Source organism: Mya arenaria, chromosome 5, assembly GCF_026914265.1.
Source record: "Mya arenaria isolate MELC-2E11 chromosome 5, ASM2691426v1".
NCBI classification, from domain to species: Eukaryota; Metazoa; Mollusca; class Bivalvia; order Myida; family Myidae; genus Mya; species Mya arenaria.
In genome coordinates, this window is record NC_069126.1 from 1,250,280 (window position 1) to 1,264,874 (window position 14,595).

Here is a 14,595-nt window from a genome sequence, read left to right on the forward strand (position 1 = left end):
CTCCCTAAGAACCGATATGTATATGGCATAAAAACTACATGGGGTTAGGGTTACTCCCCAATATTTCTTTAACAATTTCTGTCCGAAATGGTGCATTTTCATTGTATTTTGTAACATTTTTCTGCGCTCCTGACATTAAAAGTAAGGTTGGACGATTTAAGAGGGGGAGGGATGACGCCTGGTGCGGTCCTCTTTAAAACCGTTATTGATATGTAACACGTTATTACTCTTACGTTATGTTTAGGTTTTCATACATACAATTAGGTACTGATATGTGCTTATTTTAAAGGCTATATCATCAACGTATTATATCATAATATAATTAGCAGACATGACATTTATTAGATATAGAACAAGCATGGTACTTGAAGCAAAGGTAATGTGTGAAATAAAAATAGATGCAAATAAGGCAATTGAAATATTTCATTATGAGTATTTAATCAACTAAAATGGATGTCGTTAATATGTTGAAATTCGTCACGGTGGCGTGTATTTTGAATTCATATATACGGAAATTCACATTAATTTATATCCCATTTTACATAACTTGCAGAATTTAAATTATGTATGAATTTGATATAATCTGATTGAACGCGCCAAGTTTAACCACTGAAATATATTTATTACATTCAGACAGAAAATAATATTTTGATTACAAACCTATTTCGTTTGACTGTTAATATCAAAATCATATAGCGAATATGATTTAAATGCGGCTTGATATAACCACCATGTCATGTTCTTGTTTAATTCACTTTTTGCAATATTTATATGTAAACCTCAGGGTATTGAGTTTTATTAATTTCAACTGCTCGTTTTTGCGCAGCATTCTAAATATGTATAAATGAATTCCACCGAAAGCCACAAACGCAAATTGTACTGTTTAAAAAGTCATAAAAGATGAAAATTGTTTTGAATTATGTAAAACGCACCAAAATGTGAAAGTTGATAAGTACATGAGAAATACCTTATGAATAATCATGGATTTAAAATGTTGTATAAATCAATAGAATAGCCATCACACCTGGGGCTAAAGAAAACCGTGCATCTTAATGTATATAATGATATATATCAATGGAAAAGTACAAGTACCGCATACTTATACGTTTAACCATAATCAACTTGGCGAATATATTTATCTCTCAATATACCTTTCAATGAATCGGGCGACACGAATTAATGTAAACAAACTTTAAAAAAGAAATAAAAACAAAAAAAAGTGTGTCAAATATTCTCAACTGAACATATTATCTTAAATAAACAAACAATATAATTGCCTTTATAAGACTTTGACCGTGATGTATACTCGGATAAAAAACAACCAAATCTTATATTATCTAAGCTTTAGATATATTTTATACTGTTCGTCTGAGCTTCAATGTGATATTTTTTTTATTTTCTTACACTTTTTTTTCGTACAAAAGTTATTGAGTCTCCTTCTTGAATAAGTATTACAATGAAACAGGCAACTTCAATAACATGTGCATGCATGGATGTAAACAAACACTAAATGGTTGAAAATGTTATTTGATATGTGCAAATTATTGCAGTTCACCTATTGGTGAACACCGTTTTTGGGTGAAAGGTGTTTTCCAAAATTGGTTCATTTTAAGCACTTGACATTTGATCCCATGCATGCATGCAGGACATTTCGTCCAGATTGGACGGTTGGTCCCGATTGTCTTAATGCTTAGTGGTCAGATCGTCCCAATTTAAATTGGACAGTGGTCCCGATTGTCCAAATTCAGAGTGGTCAGTTCGTTTCAATTTAGATTTGACAGTTGGCCCCGATTGTCCAAATTCAGAGTGGTCACAATTGAAATAACGCAGTTGGTCCCGATTGTCCAAACTCAGAGTGGTCAGTTCGTTTCAATTTAGATTTGACAGTTGGCCCCGATTGTCCAAATTCAGAGTGGTCAGCTCGTCACAAGTTCAATTTAGATTGGACAGTTGATCCCGATTGTCCAGATTCAGAGTGGGCTGTTCGTCCCAATTTACATTATTCGGTTCGTCCCGGTTTAGATTTGACAGTTCGTGCTAATTTACTTTGGTCAGTTCGTCCCAAATCAGAATGGACAGTTCGTTCCTATTCGTCCCAATGAAGATATGTCAACTCGTCCCAATTCAGTTTGGCGAGTTTGTTGCAATTAACTGCAGAAGTATTTGGATATAAGTGTTCTACATGTCCTCTGTGTCATTATCTTCGTATAATATTTCAAAGAGAGAAATGTTAATCATTCTGCAACATGCATTTCTTTTATTTAAAATACATTAATTCGAGCGACAGACAGGCGTGAGAGCCCTACTCAACTCGATTTAGTATACCGCCAATTTTCTTTTTCCACATAGGAACAGAGCAAGCAAAAACCAGGTTCGTGCATGAAGAGTAGACGTTAAACAATTTCAAACTCAGAATGCACGGGTTTCACATTCTCACGTATTGTCCCGCATATTGGCCGCTAGTTCACATATTTCACAGCATTCAATTGTTTCTGTACACAATACAAGCGTGTTATTAGGCGTCTCACAATTCTAGTCATTTTTTCTTCTCTCGGATTCCCTTCATTGAAATTAGGCACATCCAAAGAATCGTATTAATGGAAGCCGACATGAAAGCTGCCAGTCAAACCACTTACCCTTGTTTGATTTCGGAAATTAATAAAAATGATAACAATTCGCTGGCAGAGCTTCTTTTGTAGATGAGATTTGGATGGCTTTTGTTATTTAACCGTTTTGAGTATATCGTTCCCTGAATGAAAGGAATCGCAGTAAGAGACATGTTTATTTTGCAGTGTCAAGAGCCCCTTGCATAGACGGCTTTTCATAAGGCCGAGGAAAAAAATCTTAAGGTTCTTATCCTTATCCGCCCCTACCAAATACCCATCTTCCCAAAGACAAAACAAGAGCGCCCTTGAGCGAACGCCAACGCTCTGTTCTTTTTAAGTCGAAAGAGGGACATAACTGTATAATATCTACAGCCAGATTTATGAGCCTTATGCACTTGAATAATTGTCTCCAGGAGGATATTTAGTAAGTTTCACACAGTTTTGAGTCATTTCCAAGGTTGAAGTTTTTGCACTACGAGAAATGCTACAACAACAACGACACCACGGCTATGACAACAACAACGACACCACGGCTATCACAACAACAACGACACCACGGCTATAACAACAACAACGACACCACGGCTATGACAACAACAACGACACTACGGCTATAACAACAACGACGACACCACGGCTATAACAACAACAACGACACCACGGCTATGACAACAACAACGACACTACGGCTATAACAACAACAACGACACCACGGCTATAACAACAACAACGACACTACGGCTATCACAACAACAACGACACCAAGGCTATTACAACAACAACGACACCACGTCTATCACAACAACAACGACACAAAGACTATCACAACAACAACAACAACGACACAAAGACTATCACAACAACAACAACAACGACACCACGGCTATCACAACAACAACGAAACCACGGCTATCACAACAACAACAACGACACCACGGCTATCACAACAACAACGACACCACGGCTATCACAACAACAATAACTTTTTTATTAAAAAAACTGACTAGCTCAAACACGGACTTGATGGAAGTGGTCAAAAATCAGGAAACCAGTGCCAACATATAATTGTATCACATGCGTTACTTTAGAAAACGTTAAAACATATTCCCGTTCAAACCACACAAATAAGAATGTGAATCTAAGTTTTTCTCTGGCCTAAATAGTTTCGCATTACAGAGCAATAAATGCGGTAATTGCTTCAGGGGTCTGCACAAGACAATGACGAAGAAAGCAAATAAGTGAAATATTGCATTTTTGAAATGTTTACAAGTTTAAGTAACAATAAAATAACCATTAATGAAGGACATTTAAGGGTCGATCATAGTGTCCCCTAGGGTTTCAGATATTTTACTACGGATGTGTCGTAATTGATTAAAGGAACATATTTAGGAGTTGCCCTAAGGGATTTCATGTCAAAGAACGAAATAAAGATACAGAGCAGACCATATACAGTATAGAAATGATACATCAAACTTCATGATAAAATACATCGATTTATGACAAATGCAAAAACACTTCCATAAAATGTTGAACACTATAAATAGATGTGGTATTTTAAATACTGAACTCAGATATTCATGGTGTACTCAAATTATGTAATACATGACATTTACATAGTTTATGTTTCACCCAAATTACATCTTTCAACGAAAAGTCTGTTCATTTTGTGGGTCTGTCGGATCATTTTACTTATTTTCTATCATGTTGATAATCTAATCTGAAAAGTATTTTTCAACAAAACAATTTAAATAGAAAATGTGTTTTTGTTCAGGTGCTTCATTTAATCGAGTGTTTAAACTGTATTTTAAAGCAAACACGGTGACAAAGCATAATTCTCTGTCAATCGGTCATTTTAATGAGGCTGATGACGACGGTATATGTATTCGTGAAAAGAAAATTATAATCTTAATCGATGTTGAAAATGGTGCAGACGATTAGGGTTATGCACGCTTTTCTTGAGGTTCTGAACCAAAGTCTGTGGTCCATATTTCGGCCTGTGTCTCATCTGTAAGCCCGAATGTGGGCGGGCTACAGTGTTGTACCCGGTTCAAACATCACAGGGAGTGCTTGATTGAATTTTGTTTTGTTACCCGTAGTTTATCATTGCTTTTTACGACCAACAATCACAAGTTGCTAATCATGTTTTCCTCTCAAGCAAAAAACTGTTCTGACGAGCCATTCGTTGTAATACCCATTTCTTTTCAGTCATTATTTGCCTGTTGAGGGTCTCCACCATTTCACAGTTTACTCTAACGTACAAATACTGTATCAATGAATTTTACAATATTTGTTGTAACTTATCCAGTCCAATTCATTGAAATTTGAACAAATACTATTACATTAATTTAAAACTGCTTATTCCATTTCGAAAAAAATATCTCCAGCTGTAAATAATAAATCAATTTTTTTGTAAACTGTAGAGGCCAAAATAGAGAAAAGTCCTATCTTAAAAGTTCATCGGTTTAGTAATAAATAAACTTCACGAAGGAATACAAATGGACACATCAGGAGAAGAATAGTGACTTATGAAATATATGAAAATATATCACATATTACACCGCCATCTGTCAAATGATTGTTATATATATTTAAAGCATTTCCCTTACCATATGACACACTATATTCTGTGATCATTTGAAACATTAAAAACGAATATATTATTCGGATAAAGTATGGATTACAATCTAAGATAATATAACAGCGATCGTATATCGAACACAGATTCTAGTTTTATGAATGAACGAAATCCAAAAGGAAAGAACCCATTAACTCTCTGACTTGTGAATTACTGCACAGTGGCTTGAAACAAACACCCTATCAGAACTATGGTCTAGTGTTTTAGACAAATGTACTTGTAACATAACAAGTCCCTTAACAAGAAAATGATCCGCAAACATTGTCGTCGGAACCAGATGTCCCTCTTTAAAAACAAATGTGCCAAACAAGAACGTTCGTACCGACTAATTGCTGTTTTGAATAACCAGTATTTGGGGAGCAATTTTATTATACATGTACGCACATGTACATATATATTAAAAGCATTTTTTTTATCTGAACATAACAACGATTATTATCAACATAACAAATAAGAGCTATTTTTGAAACGGTAATCATGAATGTACATTTTATCAATTAAGCAATGAACTAGTATACACTCAAATAGACATAGTTTGACACTGGTAATGCATGTTAATCACATGTATTTGTAATGTACATGTAAATGAAAACGATTTAATTCTCTTAACTTACCCCAAGTAAAAGTCCAAAAAGGATCACAGTTAATCCGTTCAGTGCCATTTTCTCTCTAAAATCCATTCCGTCTTTAAAATTAACTTCTAAACGAATTAATCCAACAACTGTGTTTGATTTTTGTCTCAGTACTTAATCGATTATCACATCTCAACAGACTCGCTGGGTTTCGTCCTCCAGGACATAAAATGTCATGTTCTGTGTTCAAGAATTCCGCATAAATTTATGTTTAGGTTGGATAAATTATTTTCATTGTTTATATTGTAAAAAACATCCGGCAGTATTTTCAGCCACAGTGTCCTTTTTTTAGCTTCCAGTAGGCTTGGGTCACAACTATTTATATTTTAGAAAACTTCCGTTAAAAAGGAGTCGAAAAACGTAAACACCGCGATAGATTTGCTAGTTTATATCCTAGTTTATCTTTTTCGGCAGTAAAATCCAAACAAACAAAAGATTGGAAAATGCAAATATAATCCGTTTATTCACAACTCTATCAGCAGCCTTTTGCAAAAATATACAGCCCACTTTTGCATTAAATATCAAAACCTACACAAGTATATTAAATTTCTCATTCACTATACAAAGAAATATTGTTTTTAATTCAAATTAATCGATGGTTAAAATGAAGCGAAGCGCTCGCTTGATTTGCCAATATGCAACTGATCGCTCAAACGATTCGGTGGTTGGACCCTACCATTCATTCGATGAACACTTACAAGACGTAAACCGCACTCCTCCGATCCCTCTCAAATACCACCTTTCCCTGTCTATTCCCAATACAGCTAAAACTGAATGATTTTACTACCTACAGTCTTTTTCAACCCATTTATATCCACCACTGTTTAATCTCACATATTTCGGTACATTTCTCGACCATTTTATTGTTTGTTATTATTCATTTCTTTACCTAACGCTCATTTCTCATCATCGTAAATTGGGGAAAAATGACACATGGTTTATTTATCTATATTTTTACGTTAAGACTTTCCTTTTAGCTTTGAAATAAGGTTGAGTAGCTTAATGATCGAACGTTTTGTTTTAATGGTTTAAAACACACATCAGAGTGGTATTGCTTTGATTATGTGCATTTCTATATTAAAATAATGTAAAAATATGTAATATGATTTAAATGAGAAATCGACTTCAATGCATATTAACAATATAAATCACAATTATGATATAAATAAATTTGGTATGTGATGAAACAAAATTTCATCAGCATATGATGTGTCTGCCACTTTTGGTATTATAAATCAAAGCTGAACCTAGAAAAAACGCGTTCACTTTCCGGAGAAATTGGTTTCAATAATAGAGGTATGGATCAACCATCATGCATTTACTTTTATTGCAAAACGGTTGCAGTATTATAATTTGATACGCATGCACGCTTTATCTGTATAAAATCTATGTTTTGATGATCAGATTAAAGCATTTGATAAGAAAACGTTACCTTCATATGAGTACATTAATTTTTAAATCTGAATCAGGCAGTATGCATTCTGTTTTTCAATTTTGTTTAAATATGACACCATGTTTGTACAAAGTGTATGAAAAGTCGATGTTTAATGTAAACACATGTTTGTTTTTTGCAATGAGGAATGCAAGGCGATATTCTTTCGCCAGACTTCTTGTCAATACCAATGCAATGAAGATTTCTATGATTGTCAAGACCAAGACAATAACCCTCAATCGTAGTCGTTTTCGATCGTGTTTAGTCTTACAGGCTGCTATAACTGACAAAAACTTTAACAGCCAGATGCTGATAATATAATAAATAGAACAGGCACGGATACTGTTGAAGTTGCACAGCGCTTTTGAACACCAGGGCAATCTTATGTACGGGGCAATAAGTATGACGATAACAAAATACTGAACAATTCTAGAAATTCCGATTTACCAATACAAAAATAAAGAAATTCATCACTTAATTGAAAATTATTTTCCTAGCCGAATTCCATATTGTCTGACATTGGCTGTTCCATCAAGTATTTGTTTAAAATAAATAAATGTACTTGATCTAATAAAGTAACACAGCTTCAGACATTGTCTGGTTTGTTAACCTTTTGACCATAAACGTTTATAGTGTTTCAGTTTTATTTGATCGGTAAATGAACAACTACCCGACAGACAACAATATCGAAGCAGCACAAAGGGCTATAGTCGCGGTGATAATTACTGATCACAATGTCCAATTAGACGATACTATTGCATCAGTACACAATTCCCTGTCTACCTCACGCTGGGGTATGACTACATCGGCACTCGTTCAACTTTTCTAATGGACTGATTTTACTTCTGTCAACGGTTACCTTTAGTTCCTCTTTATCTAATGGCTTTTTGATCCAACTAAAGCTGACTTCCTTGCAGTAAATAATTGTAATATATGTATTCTGTCAGACCCAGTAAGAGGTGAACATGGACATGTGTGTATTTGAGCTGAGCTTATTGTTTTCTACCATGCCAACCCTTTATGTTGCAGTGTTCATGCAAACCACGCGTGTTTTGTTTAATTCAATACAATGACACATCCCATTGATAATAAGCTTGAGTAGATTTCGTTGCAAGGTACAATGGAAAATTATCAATCTCTTCAAACACCTTTCATAACATGGAAACGGTTAGTTTTGAATACATTTTCAAATGGAAACTGCGACACATTTACGTCAAGCAATACCGCTTATTTAAAAAAAAACGTGTGTTCATGTGTATATACGTACCAAATTTAGCCTTTTCTACTTGAAATGAACTCTTTTTCTCAGATTGAGTTTGGGTGATCATTTCGGTGACCAACAATGCATCAAATTAGAATATTTTTTAAATTTATTTGACAAAATGAACATTTGCTATAAATTATCGCGACCATTGACTGCCCATTTCCTGTTGAGGGAAATTCCTTTTCAAATACAATAGACATTGGTCAAACAAAGACGTCAACGAACCTAGGACCGCGGTATTTATACACAGTGATATTGGGGTAGTTGATAACTACCTTTCCACAGATGGCTAAATATGACTCGACAGATATTGTGTTTACAGCCGCGTCTAGTGAGCACCATGGACAATGGACAAGTAAGTTTCGTATAAGTTCATTGGCATATCAAGGCAAGTGTTAACCCGATTTCTTAGGCTGGTATTCGGTGTGTGAACGCTGTCCGCGCCTTCTATCCGTGTACGCGTCTGCTGTCCGCGTACGATAAAACCGAACGAGGTCTATTCCACGTGTACGCGTCCGCACGTACACACGCACTCGAGTCCGTTCCGTGTCCGATTTAATCGCTCTGTTCTGGCGGAAATGAATTGGCGTAAAAACTACATAGAAGCAATAGCTAAAAAGCTATTTTATGAACAATAAATAAACCAAAACAGAGAAAAACATTGTCTTAATGCAGACCACACGAATTATGACACTTTATCTAATGATATCCTGTGCTTCATTTGATCATTATTTTACATGGAAATGAAACATTTGAATACTGCCCATCAAACATTGCATCTGTAAATATGGAAAGCAATCGTGACTTTTGAAATATAATGACTTTTTAATTATCGATTGTCTGCATCCCTTTGAACCATATTTGAAATATGGTTTCCGTTTCAAAATACGGTTGCAGACAGCGTCCACATGGTTAACCGGCCTAGGGATTTGTGATTTCTTTGTACGGTCAAAATTAAGAGTCTTAGTGATGATATTTCATTTCAGTATTCGAACTTCTTTTTATTCTGATGAGGAATGTTGTTGTTGTTTAGTGGGCTTAATGCTGCTGGGCTCGTCCCTCTAGTTTCTGGTGCAATACTCATATGGTCCTTATTGCATTTCTAATTACTAATAGAACAACGTAGCAAAGTCTTAGAGCAAATGTTTTTGCGTATCAAATTAGAAAAAAAATAAGACACATGACTTGAACTAGAAAGATACACGATCTATAGGAATTATACAATCAAACCTAAAACAACCGGACGAGGCACACGGAAGGACTCGTAACAAGGAAGCAGACGGGAATTATAGTCAGAAAGTTGAAGTTGAAAGTTTAGACGCTAGACATCTAGGAATTACACAGCCATACCAACAGACCAAAGAGGTAGAGTGTATGCCATGAATGTTCTATTGATACACACACTCTATATTTGATGATGTAAATCAGAGACGGAAGGGCTGGAAACAAAGAGCAGACGAGAAAGAATGCCCGCATGCAAAAAGATCAGAGAGCAGCCGCTCGGAATTGAGGCGTTTGCACAATTGGGCCAACAATGTAAAATATACCGAAAATGTAACGTAAACACCAGCGATGTAATATGATGACGCAAATGTGAACAAAAAGAACGGAAGAGAACGAGATACGAAGGGAGCAGACGAGAATTAAAACCAGAAAGCACAAAGATCAGAGAACAACCGCTGGACATTAGCAATAATGGACAAATGTTGTAAGTGGTTGTGTAGGTTTTGCGACGGCCGCTAGACCATTTGAATGTATATTTTGACGAGAATGTCTCCATTAATTGGGGGAGTGTGTCCATTATCCCCTTACAAATACTCACGTCCACCTGTCCAAAGAAGACATAAGACAAGCATTATAGATGTCTTGTGTTAACTATCGTCATGATTTAGTGCTTTCCTTTAAAGTGTTGACGGACAGGTTTACCAGGATTTGCTTTTTTTTTAAATAGTGTATGTATGTTAAAAAGAAGTTGATAGTTTCTTGTTAGGGTTTGATGGATTGCTTTGACTTTATTCGATGCATTTTGGTGTATGTTTTATCAATTTAGTCATCAATGATAACAGGCCTTTCATTTTTTATAAATAGCTACCTAAGTAATATGATTATGAAATATTTCAGATTTTTAGGGTTTCGAATGTTCAAAAGTTAATGAATGAATAGTTGTGAGTGATGCAATGTAATTGTATGATCTTGTGTATCAACAATACGAATGTATGCATCTACTTCAATGAGATTTCTTCAGAATTTGATTATTACTAACACTCTGAAATTACATGCTAAATAAAAATACTTGTAATGAAATTTGTTAATAGTTCCCTATCCCCTTTATCTTATTATCAACGAATGTAATTGTCAGTGTCTTATATTTATAGATGAACAATATCAAATTGATTTTGTTGAGATTTGCCGCTTAAGTGTCATTTCTTTAGGCTACAATATGTCATCGCGTCTAGATAAAGCAATTACTTTCAAACAAATAATGCAATACTTGTTGCAATTGATTACCGCAAACAGGTCTCTAGTTTTACGTGTCTGATGGACGATATAGCTATCGAAGATCACAAGAAATACAAGTAAATTGTATTATTGTTTTGTTTTTGCAATATGCTGCAATTTTGGCGCGAATAAAGATGGCGGATGCGATATGGTAAGGTATAATTTTACAACCGTAATTGGTGCGAAAGAATTTTGTCGTTGTGGGCATTTTTGTCATTAAAATTTGGAAAGCGATGTTAGCATGTCATGTGTTGTTTATGTAAGGTGATGTTGCTTCTGATAATATTTGGTTCACGTCAGAAATATAGGAATGTTTCAAGTGTCATGGGTGTGACGAAATGTATGTTTTAACTAATACAATCCGTGCATCATGGGCATCACTGATACTTTTTTAGCCGATGACAGACCGTATATTTGCCGTGCCAGGGAAATGTATGTAAAAGCGTACAATATATGGTACTATAGATATGTTCAACATGTACAGTATGACTACGTAAGCAAATTACTCAGCATATTGAATAATAAACTACAAGTGTAAGACATATTTTATTAGAAAGAGTGTAATAATAACGCAGACCAGTGATATATAGTTTGCGAGTTGAACGAACGGACGGTCATTTTGTCCCTTGTTATGAATTTATGAACCAAGTTTGATAAATGGGAAATGTCTTTAGTACTATGACAGTAAGAGAAAACCATTATAGCTTACAAATCACCGTAGGACATCCAACAAATTGCCATTAAACAGCTTTATGACTGTGGTTTTACATAATGTTGGCAAAATAATACCTTTTATTTAAGCTACCTTCCAGCGACGTAAGGGGTTTTCAATGTAATACAAGACCAATGTATCAGCTGTCTAACTGTTCCCCACCAAACCACAACCCTTTGTATATCAGACTGTTTCGCAGAAAATCTTACTTTACATATCCGACCCACAACAGGCGCGTAGCTGCCTTTACACAAGGATGCGGCTGAATCCGGATGATTCTAACTAAAAAATCCAAAAAATCTGCCAAAGTTGCAGTATGCATACTTGCCTAGATGATCCTAAAACTGCTTGTTTTCAAGTACTAACTAAAGCACCTCAGAACGCCCAGAATGCCAAAGATTGCACCATGGTTTTCATGAGGGGGCATGCCTCGGACCCCCCCCCCCCCCCCCAGCACAAATATGATTCTACGTGAATAGAGGGCTAGCAACGCCCCTGACAAATCTGTGAATTATGGATGCCTGGCTTCTTTTTGCGTCAAATCTGCTTGCTGTTTTGTGGTATTAATAAGGTTTTAGGCAACATGACCTGATTCAGTGACCCCCATATTATTTTGGTATCATTTGAAACAGAAAAAAAAATTGTATAAATAACAAAAACTCTTTTTTAGGCTAATGGAATTATCAGATAACAGGCTTATTTGTTTGGCCGGATACCTTAAATGATGTTCATGCTTACTAAATAAAGATCTTAGTTTCAAGTTTCAAATATTCGATTTCAGCAAAGCTGTTCGTACAGAATGTAATGTAGGAAACACAGTAGATAAAGCTATGAGATTCCAACAGTTTTCATTGGAACACTGTGGTTATGAAACCAATCAGAACTTTAAATGGGGTTGATTTTTTCTCAATGGGATGAAGCTTAAAAAACTTTAGACTACAATTTGTTTTGACGAAAATAAATTGGAAATATTCAGGCACCATCTCGGGTTCAAGGTATGTGTATAAAACATCAACATGGTAGACATAATTTCATTGATCAAAATCATTGAAGTTGATGAAACAGAAAACATCAGTGTATAAATTTGATATTTACATGCAAATCTTGGCCAAATAAGACATGACTTTGCAAGTATTTCGTCACATGAACACCTGTGCTCTAGGTGTTTGAAGCGAATGTGAAACCCGCCTTTTCATAATTCGAAATAGCATGTGTTATGAATAAATGAGCTTATTAACGCCTATTTTTTATCTTAAATCTTTTTCACAAGTTGCTTCAAAATACTGCTACATATTGTTATAATTGAATGGCAGTAAAACCACCCAATTTTAGCGTTTCATGCTGCTTACAAATCAAACCACATTCCCGTTCGCAGTAATACATCAAGAACAATGGTTCCAAAATATTCTTAAAAGCAGATTTTCTATAACACATTCAATGGACACCAAAAGCCAAATCATCTTGATATGTTCTCTTACGATACAAGAACAACGCCAAGCATGAAACAATGAATAGAAATGACTCAATGGGCCTGTGGGTCAGAACTTTGTTAAAGTTAACAACGTTGCTAACGATATCGTTGTTAACTTTCAAGTCATTACCACTGTGATAGTTAATGGTTACACTTGTGGTATGCAGTATTTATAACTAATTTTGTGAGAACTGTTTCAGCTGTGCTTCTTTTTTTTCAAGTTTAAAAGTTAACAACGATGTCTTTAATCACGTTATTTACATTAACAAAGATTTGAGCAACTAGCCCAGTATTGTAAACCAAAGGTACTTGAAGGTTGCAGTAATTGTAAGACTAGCATGGCAACGGAAACTACTGGGCCAAGCGATACAGTCAAAAAGTAATGTGGACAAGGATCAAAGGTCAGAGCAAAACATCGCATAAATATCACAGGCCTAGCAGACAGACAGTCAACAAGAGACACATAATACATCAAGAACAGTGCAGTAAAAAGTTCCGGTATTTGTTGAGGCCGATGATACAATTCATCTCACTTCCTGATTCTTTCTGCTTTTTTACCAATTTGCGTGAAACCAGACGGATGGCAAACATTATTGTGGCAAGATGGGATCTTTTGATTCTCTTAAATATGAGATTAATAATTATCTTGTCTCACAAATACTTCACAACATCGGAGGATATGCGTGTCTTACGGCCGTACATTCGTTGTTCGCGATCAACCATCGATACTTTCACGTGGCCTTTCAATAATTGGTTTCTTCAAGAGAAACATATTCGAGCGCTGTTTTCACAATCACATTGACGTACACTTACAAAGTGTCCGGTATTTTCTTCAAACTCAATAGAAAAATATCCTGATGCCATTGAATTAAGACATGAGGTTGTTCACACTGGTGATATGACAAAAGTCTACGGACCTTAGGACATACATGGTTATTTACTAACAGAAGGACACAGGTAATCGCAAAGCAAACATTTGCCGCATTTTTCATAAACGTAAGCCATTTGGTTACCTCACTTTCATAAGGACTGTTATTTGTTTGTTTGTTTTCTTTCGTTTTCGTTTCTTTTTAATAATAATACTGACTAATAAACAAATCGTATTGCGGTAAGCAATATTGATAAAAAACATTGAACAAAACAATTCTATTTCTGATGAAACCAATATGGTTTTCAATGTTGGCTGCTAAGTCGCTAATACCATTGACAGATATTTGTCAATGCCATTTATCTGTGTAATTTGCTTATCAAAATTCGTCAGGGAATGACCGTTGTTGGCTGACCTTTTCATCTGTATAACCCTACTTGATTACCGCATCATTCTTAATCGATTAATCGCAAATA

General features: G+C 35.2%; 1 protein-coding gene across 2 annotated transcripts in view; it reads right to left on the reverse strand.

The window, feature by feature from the left end:
• Positions 1 to 6,713, reverse strand: part of LOC128235142 (putative uncharacterized protein DDB_G0271982) — a 39,818-nt gene extending 33,105 nt beyond the window's left edge. Inside the window, exon 1 of one of the 2 annotated variants that reach the window (XM_052949885.1) lies at positions 5,856 to 6,713. In XM_052949885.1, coding sequence (XP_052805845.1) covers positions 5,856 to 5,921 — 66 coding nt within the window. In that variant the 5' untranslated portion in view covers positions 5,922 to 6,713. The remainder of the gene's footprint in view (positions 1 to 5,855) is intronic. The other variant, XM_052949884.1, reaches the window with a different exon arrangement.
• Between the last annotated feature and the right edge of the window lie 7,882 nt (positions 6,714 to 14,595).